At 32.8% G+C, this 8,747-nt stretch overlaps 1 protein-coding gene across 3 annotated transcripts in view; it reads left to right on the forward strand.

Annotated features, from left to right (window-relative positions):
• Positions 1-5,064: 5,064 nt before the first annotated feature.
• The window catches only part of LOC107026437 (1,4-alpha-glucan-branching enzyme 3, chloroplastic/amyloplastic), a 15,640-nt gene continuing 11,957 nt past the window's right edge, over positions 5,065-8,747 (forward strand). For 2 of the 3 annotated variants that reach the window (XR_001457572.2, XM_015227400.2), the window contains exons 1-4: positions 5,065-5,471; positions 6,252-6,323; positions 6,475-6,539; positions 7,099-7,776. Coding sequence is in view for 2 of the 3 variants with exons in the window: in XM_015227400.2 (XP_015082886.1) it covers positions 5,179-5,471; positions 6,252-6,323; positions 6,475-6,539; positions 7,099-7,776 (1,108 nt within the window). In the remaining variant the exon portion in view is untranslated. Of the gene's footprint in view, positions 5,472-5,855; positions 6,021-6,251; positions 6,324-6,474; positions 6,540-7,098; positions 7,777-8,747 lie in introns of all 3 variants that reach the window. The other variant, XM_015227401.2, reaches the window with a different exon arrangement.

An 8,747-nucleotide genomic window follows, 5' to 3' on the forward strand; every position in this document is an offset into this window, starting at 1 on the left:
TATATGTTTGTAATAAATTTTAAATATATAAAAAATAAATAAATCATACAAATAAAATATGAAGAAACGTGATTTTATTCATCAAGATTGTGAGTACAAATCTGTTCGTCCCTTGATTCTATTCTCTAAGATAATTTATCCATGATTCGAGGGCCGTTAGTGGCGTATTTCTCGATTTAGATTTAACCTAAGTAATCCATCAATTTGTGGAGTATTCGAGATCTTGATCTCTTTGTGGATTTTTCGAGATGCCTTTTAAGGGAATTTAGTACCCTTTATATAGGCATAAACTAGGATTTAAGATTGAGTAGCCTCCAAAAATCCTTATCTGTGTTGAACACAATTTGTAGAGTCCCAACTCAAATTGAACACATCTTGTAGAGTCCCACAAAATTTCAATGCATTTGTGTGCGCCAACCTGACGTATCGTATAGCTCAGCCAAGAAAAAAGAATCCACACAAACACAATTAAAGCATTTAATTCCTTGTCGTTTTGGTCGAACTACCACCATTTTTTTTTAAGAAAAAATAATGAATATTGTTGTACACTAGTTTGGTAATTTAGGTAAAAAGCTACAAGAGGAAAAATTAAAAGCCAATTTAACGGCTGCAAAGTTGGTACAACAAACTTCTTTTTTTCATCACTAGTTATAGCATCTTTACTTATTAAAGTTTAGATTCCACAACCTCATAACAACAGTTAAGCATAGCCGCCCACAACTGCCCTCCAAGACAACATAACCCTATATCGACCTGACGGACCTAGTAAGGATTTAGGGATTCATCTGAATTATCTTTGACGGAGATCATATTGATTATATATGATTGAAATATTTTTTTTACGTGGATATACATTATGTATTTCGTATATATAGGTTTGATGGTAATACTAGTTCACGCCAACATAACTTATCTAGTTTGAATTGGTTATGTTGATTTATTAGTGCAATTCATATTAGCCCAACTCATATTCCATTTAAATGAGTCTAGAAATAAAAGTTATTACATAAATTGAGATTGGAGGAATATTTATTAAATTGTATCTTAGTTTTACATTATAATGTGTTGTGGAGTGAGGAATGCATATTCTTCTTGTTGATAAAAGCACCTATTAATATATATTTGTGACGTATATGATAAAACACATGTAAATTTTGAACAAATGTTAGTTGATAATTAATGTTTAAATTATAGGCAAACGGGAGACTTGTTTTTATTTTTAGGTGATGGTGACTTAATTTGTATCATTGTTCATTACATGGCAAATTATAATTATAGTACTTATATGAGAGAAATAAAGCGGAAAAAAAATAAAATTAAAATACTTAAGTTATCATAATTTTTACGAAGTATAACATCAAGTGTTCGAATAATTATTTAAACACTTATTATTACTTTATCACTCGAAACAGTATATATTTTTCAAATTTAATTAATTGCAACCAAACTTATTACATCATCTTCAAAAGTATTTTTGCCAAAATAACTTATGACAAAGATATTATTATAAACAAAAATATTTATTATTTTGAAAACTCCACCAAAAGGACCAAATTAGCAATCACTTATGTTAGGTGCTATATTTATGAATTCCACTAGCCTATTGTACAACAAACTAAAAACTCTAATCATAATTTAAGAATCTTTCGCACCCCTTTTAATATATCTTGAATAAATGACATTAAATATTACCCCAGCATATGTCAGCCAAAATCTTCTAACGTCCGTCAAAATACGGATTCACGCATTGTAAAATTCATTTTCAAAAACAACACTCTCACCAATTTTTATTATCATCACAAATTCAAACTCTAAGTACCTCTAATTAATAATAGAAAAATCTGAATTATCCCATTGCGCTTACGTATAAGTCAAGTATATAATAATATTAAACAATACATGAGATCTGATGTTGTATAGTATTTCCTTAGTCCGAAATTGTTTGTCATAATTTCTATTTTTAGAGTCAAACTATAAAAAAAATTGACTAACATTTTAAAATGTAATTTTTCATCATATTAATATGCAAAAAATTACAATTTATAGTACTTTTCATATAGTTTTAGAATATCTAATTTTTTTGTCTAAAATATCGAATTAATATGATCTAATTTAATTTTGAAAATTAGTCAAATTGTCTTTCGAAAAGCGCAACATGACAAACAATTTCGGACGGAGAGAGTAATAAATAAACTTACTAATATGGAAAAAATTCTATTGGGGGCTCCACTGTCGAATGAGTCATGCAGAACGTGATTCGAATTTAGTTAGAGCTCTAATTCGAACTCCGAATACCGAACGGTAAATAAAAAAAAAAAGAACTCACTAGTAAGATGTATGACACGCAGTAGAACGTGGGCGGTGGGCGCTATTACTCGGCAGCACATTAATTTCGAGTGAGAATGTAAGGCGCAAGCGAAGCCAATGAGGCCAAAACAGCTTTGATTTACACCTTTTATCATCATGCCCATTCCCCCTCTTGGCTGACCCAAAAATTAAAAAAAAAAAAACTGTGTGCCCACTGCTAAAATGCGTTGGTTTTACAGCTGTGACACGTTAGGAGGCAAAGGATTCATGCCATTTTGGAACTCTTTAAGATCCTTTGGGTAACAAAAAAAAAACTTGTATCTTTCTTTTGGTGTTTTTTTTGTGGGGTGTCTTTGATTATTCAATAAGGATATTGATATTCGATTAAATTTGCTTGGCAAGAAAATAGATTTTTATATGAATCTTAAGAGTTTAATTATATTATAATACATCCTAACATTCATAGTTGATTGCGTCTCAATTTCATATTTATTCCTCAACGTTTTGATATCTCATTGTGGTTTCGGATACATCATGTCCTGCTACATCGTTGTAAAGTAACATCCCGATACATTACATATGTCTTGGTACATCCTAAAGTGATGTAACCGACTGATACGTCTTGGTACATCATAAAGTGATGTAACCGACTGATGCATCATGTAAAGTGATGTATTTAATCTATACATTACGTAAAGTGATTCGATTGATATACCGCGTAAAGTAAGGATATTTTTGTATTTTTTTCAAATGATAAGAAATTTTAGAAAATATAATAAAATAAATTGCGTATTTAGGTATTTATTTCTAAAAACATCGTAGACTAAATTTAATGCTTAGTTAAATACTGTCATTGATAATAAGTACTTGTAATTATTTATATCTTTTCTTAAACTTCATGTTCAGTTAAATACCGTTACAATGTATTTTGTCAAGAAATGTGAGTGTATATTCTTGGGGATAACGCTATCCAACTACAATGTTTTTTTTGCTCCACAATGAGTGGGTATATTACACACTAATTTTTCCTTTTTTAATTCATACAGCCGCTGGCTTTGCTTTAATCACACTCTACCCCTTCTATGCTGTGTGACTTTAATTTAGATCGTCCTACTTTGTCAGCTTTTAGTAAACGAGAAAAACAATTTTTCTTCTTTTGATTTTTTTTTTATTTGTTTAATATTAATTTGATCATTTTTAATAAGTATCAATTTTATTATATGATAATTTATAATAAGAGTAAATTAAAAATTACATAATAAATTATCTGATTTTCGAACTTACAAGTAAAAATATACACAAGGAGTCCTATTTATTTTCTGATTCTGTTTTCTTCTTTTTATCAGAAAAAAGATATGGTAATAACTTTTATTTATTTTCGTATTTATAACTTTAAAAGGCTTTTATCGTGGTTTGTTGGCGGCCACATACAAGTATTTATGAACATTGAACAAGCTAACTGCCTAAATGTATGATCTACATAGAAAATAAATACCATGTTAATTGTGCTAAAATAAAAGTTTTAAAGAATTCTTCTCATATTATCACATTTCCCCTCTTTTTTATTTAGAGAATCACGTTTCTATCTTTTGTATATTTGTTACATATACATTTCTTGCAAGAAATTATCTAGATCAGGATTTCCGTTTAAGAAAGCTTAATGCACATATTCGTTAGCCACTGTTTGAGTCCGGCACACTTCTATTAGTTAGGTTTGAATTGAGGCTAAACGAAACGTGCCAAGAGCCTTGAACAATGGCTAAAAAAAATGTGATAGGACCTCGAACTATGATTAAAATACTCCGAAAATCCTCAAATCACACGCTCTTTAGAGCTTTCGTTTGTTAATTTGTTTATGGGCCTTATACTTGGGCTGTGGTGTGAACAATAGGCCCATTACTAGGCCCATTATAGTTAAGTAGTACATCTTCATTGGGGCACTGGAAATCCAAGTTTGTTCTGAGCCCATTATGTATTTCATTGTAAGTCAAAGCTGGGCCAAAAATGACCAGGGACTTTGGATAGTTTACAATAATAGCCTTGAATATAGTCGATCTTGAACTTTTGATCTTTGATTTTCTTGAAGCCGAAACTTCAAGTATAACGATTTTTAACTTTTGACTTGGAAAGTTTTCACATCGGGTAAGTGGGATTTCCCGGAGATTTTCATGAATCCTTTTTCGTCGTGTCATTTGTCTTTCATTTTCAAGTAGTTAAAGAGTGATATTTGTTTGATGTTGAGAATATAAGAGTTTCACCCCTATATTATTTTTCTTAAATGGTAGTTGTAAGTTCATTAATACGAGATGAGCGTACAACATGATTGTGTTTTTATTTTTCATTTATCTCATTTCTTTAAAGAGGTTAGTGTCCTTAAAAGCGTTATATTTTATGAGTATTACTAAAATATTAAAACATTACAAATCATAAATATAAAAATGTCAGAGACATTAGAAATATTATAATATCATATTGTGGCAATATGATGAGTAGCAATTGGGTGACACACTTTGCTATTTTAGAATTTAACAAAACTTCCTTAATATTTATGATTAAATCTTTTATTTCCTTGATGTTTCTATAAAATCTAAAGAACATAAATTATTATACACGTGATAAGGACTAAAAGAGTTATTTTTTCAGAACTTAAAGGACCAAAAATGTTCAATCTAATACATAAAGGACTAATGTTAACTTATCATAAAACATGAGGAACCATTTTTGTAATTTCTCCCCCATTTACGTCCGTCCCAGTAGCCGTTTACAGAATTTGGCTACAGTACCCGCCTCTTATCACTAAGGCGAAAAAAAAGAAAGTACCAGTTCATCTTCTTCACTCCATAGTTCCATTGAGAGAAATTAGCATCAACAATGCTCTCTCTGACGGATTCACTTCGAATTTCTTCACCTTTAAGCGATTCTCGTCTGAGCTTTCTATCGCAAACCGGAAACAGAACCAGTCGCCAGCTTAAATTTGTTCGCAGCCGGCGGGCTCGAGTTTCGAGGTGTAGATGCTCGGCGACCGAGGAACCGACGCCGCAACGGCGGAAGCAACGACCGGAGAAGTACAAGCAGGCGGAGGAGGAGAAAGGAATCGATCCTGTTGGATTTCTCAGCAAATACGGCATTACTCATAAAGCTTTCGCTCAATTTCTTCGTGAAAGGTGATTTTACAATGACTTAAATTGTGTTGTGTACTGTGTTGATATGCTCTTAAAGAGGGAGAGATATGAGAATTCTATGAGTATTCATAATTCAAAATATCTCTTATTACAATTTTGAGCTACTTATATAGTGAAGTCATTTGCACTGAATTTGATGAAAGAAACTAAAATGACTAAAAGTTTTGAACATAATTAGCTGCTTTAACTTCACTACTAGATTCAAACTCTTCCAATTTTGGACTAACATATGCCTCCTTCTAGAAAATGTCCTTGTACTAAAGGACGGTAACTGTGAGGGATCAACTGTTGTTAGAGTTTGAATAGGAATTCTACACAATCAGCAATTATAAGAGTTTGTAATATTTTTCTTAGTTCCTCATGCAGTAGGAGTTGTTGTACCCTGTGAACAAATGGACCTTGGCTTTTACTCAGCTCAAAAAGGCCAAAAGCTAGCTTAGCTCATGAGGGGAGACTTTCAGTATTGAACTGAGAACAACACCTGTAACTTCACAGAACAGAACTAACAGTATTAAACTGAGAATAACTCCGGTAATTTCACAACTGATTTTTGTCAATATTCCAACTGTTTCCCTCTTCCTATTTTGCACATGACATATTTCTATGATTTTCTTTTTGACTTTCTGGAAGCCTCGTTTAGAGAATATTACTGAGCAGCAGCTTTTTTTAGTATCCTTGGACTGTTCCCCCTGTTTGATTTTTGAATTATTTGATATGCAACATTTTCAGTGTGTTTCATTCTTTTACCATTCTGTTTTGCAGATATAAATCATTGAAGGACTTGAAGGATGAAATATTGACTCGTCATTTCAGTCTCAAGGAGATGTCTTCTGGGTTAGTTTGTGCGCAAATTTCTTTCGTCGACAATTGCGTTTCTCTCTCCTATCTGTCTTTGTGACCGAGTATCATTGTGTAACTATTTTCTAATAGTATCATATAATGCATCTTGATTAGCTTTGACTGATTCTAGATGTCTATTTTACAGGTATGAATTAATGGGTATGCATCGCAACGTGCAACATCGAGTGGATTTCTTGGAATGGGCTCCAGGTTCAAATCCATACATGATTTTGTCATCTTGATATGTTTTTTTTTATCTATACCAGAATTTATCTTCTAAATGTGTTTTAGTATATCAGAATTTATCTTCTTAATGTTAATTTCTTTGTATAAATTCACGCTCCATTATGATATAACCATTTGGTGCTTATTTTTAGTGACATTAGCAATTGTGCAAATACTTAATATATAAACTCCATCAACGTTTCAAACTTCATCCATCCACTACATGACATTTTGAAAGTGGCTCACTATTTGGTATCTTCTGATGTTTATTATCGCCTTAAAAGTTCTCTATCCATCCAATTCACTTAGTTTCACGGTAGGACTATGGTGAGATATCACTGTGAAAAAGACTTGATAATATATTGATTTTTAATTCCAACTCTGAGGTTATATGCAAGTTAATGTAACTCTTTGTGTATCGTAAGTTGTGTGACACAATTGGATGGGATGGGGGAGTGGATTTAGCACTTGCTGGTCAGCAATCGTTTCTTTGTTTTTATTTCCTTTTATAGTTTTGAATACAAGTGCCAAGATGTTGCAACAGGTGCTCGCTACTGTGCTCTGATTGGTGACTTCAATGGGTGGTCAACAACTCGTAACTGTGCCAGAGAGGGTCATTTTGGTCATGACGATTATGGGTATTGGTTTATTATTCTTGAAGATAAATTACGTGAAGGAGAAGAACCGGATAAATTGTATTTTCAACAGTACAATTATGCGGATGACTATGATAAAGGTGACACGGGTATTACCATCGAGGAAATCTTTAAAAAAGCAAATGATGAGTATTGGGAACCTGGAGAAGATCGCTTCATTAAATCACGTTATGAGGTGGCAGCAAAGTTATATGAGGAAATGTTCGGACCAAATGGGCCTCAAACAGAAGAGGAACTAGAAGCAATGCCTGATGCAGCTACACGATATAAAACTTGGAAAGAGCAACAAAAAAACGATCCAGCAAGCAATTTGCCGTCGTATGATGTGGTAGATAGTGGAAAAGAATATGATATTTACAATATTATAGGTGATCCTGAATCGTTTAAGAAATTTCGCATGAAACAGCCTCCTATTGCTTACTGGTTAGAAACTAAAAAGGGAAGGAAAGGCTGGTTACAGAAATATATGCCTGCTTTACCTCATGGAAGCAAATACAGGGTGTATTTTAACACACCAAATGGGCCTCTTGAACGAGTTCCTGCATGGGCCAATTTTGTCATTCCAGGTAAACAAGCACTGCTTATTGGGATTTACATACTGTTTTACATCCATAACTGGTTAATATGCTATTAGATGAGATATAACAAGAAGAAGCACGGAAGCATCTAGAATTATGAATATTTTTCTTTGGTGTATTCAGTTTGTCTGCTTTAATGATCTGTCAGTGACATTCATAAATGTATGCGTATTTACAGGCTTTGGATTTTATAATTGCATTCAGATATGACAAGTTACAACACACACGCACACGTATAAATAAGTACGTGCTTATAATTTTTTGTCAATGGTGTCTAGGCTAGCTTCCACGTATATTCACTAAAACACTGTGTATGTATTACCTCTCAGTCTCTTACCAATATATGTATTGGTGAACTCTGTCCAGTAAAACTTAGACTGACAAGAAGAAATCACAAAGTTTTATTTTGTATCCACTGGGGATTTGAACGTTGATTCCCATAATTAATTCCAGTGTCATTGACTGTTAGGCCACACATTTGGGTGTGCAACAAGCTACAATATGTGTTGTGTTTATTATGGTTTATCCATAACTAGTGCATGTAAATGGCAAGCTTACACCTCTCTCTTTTTCGAATGTCCTGTTCATACACCCCAATTAATAATTTTCTGTTAAGAAAGCTTGAGTAGCGCACGGAGCATTAAGATGTTAGATGTTATATCTAACAACCCCTAACCTAGTTGGAGCCTTGGAGGTAAATGTTTGTTCATCAAGTATCATTTAGATTGAATGGGAAAAGGTAGGTGACCACTTTGAATTGAAGTGGTGGAGTGGTAAGTGGCATATATTCTAGATGTGTATAATTTACCTTATCGAAAGGTTTGTGAATGTATAAACTGATGCATTATATGAATTTTTATCTAGGTGAAAAAAGAAATTAGTCTTATCTGTGAAGGGAGGAAGGGGTCAGCGATCATTGCATGAATAGAGAGGGAGGGAGAGAGGGGGGAGGAAGGGGC

This window comes from Solanum pennellii, chromosome 7 (genome assembly GCF_001406875.1).
Source record: "Solanum pennellii chromosome 7, SPENNV200".
In the NCBI taxonomy this organism is placed as follows: domain Eukaryota; kingdom Viridiplantae; phylum Streptophyta; class Magnoliopsida; order Solanales; family Solanaceae; genus Solanum; species Solanum pennellii.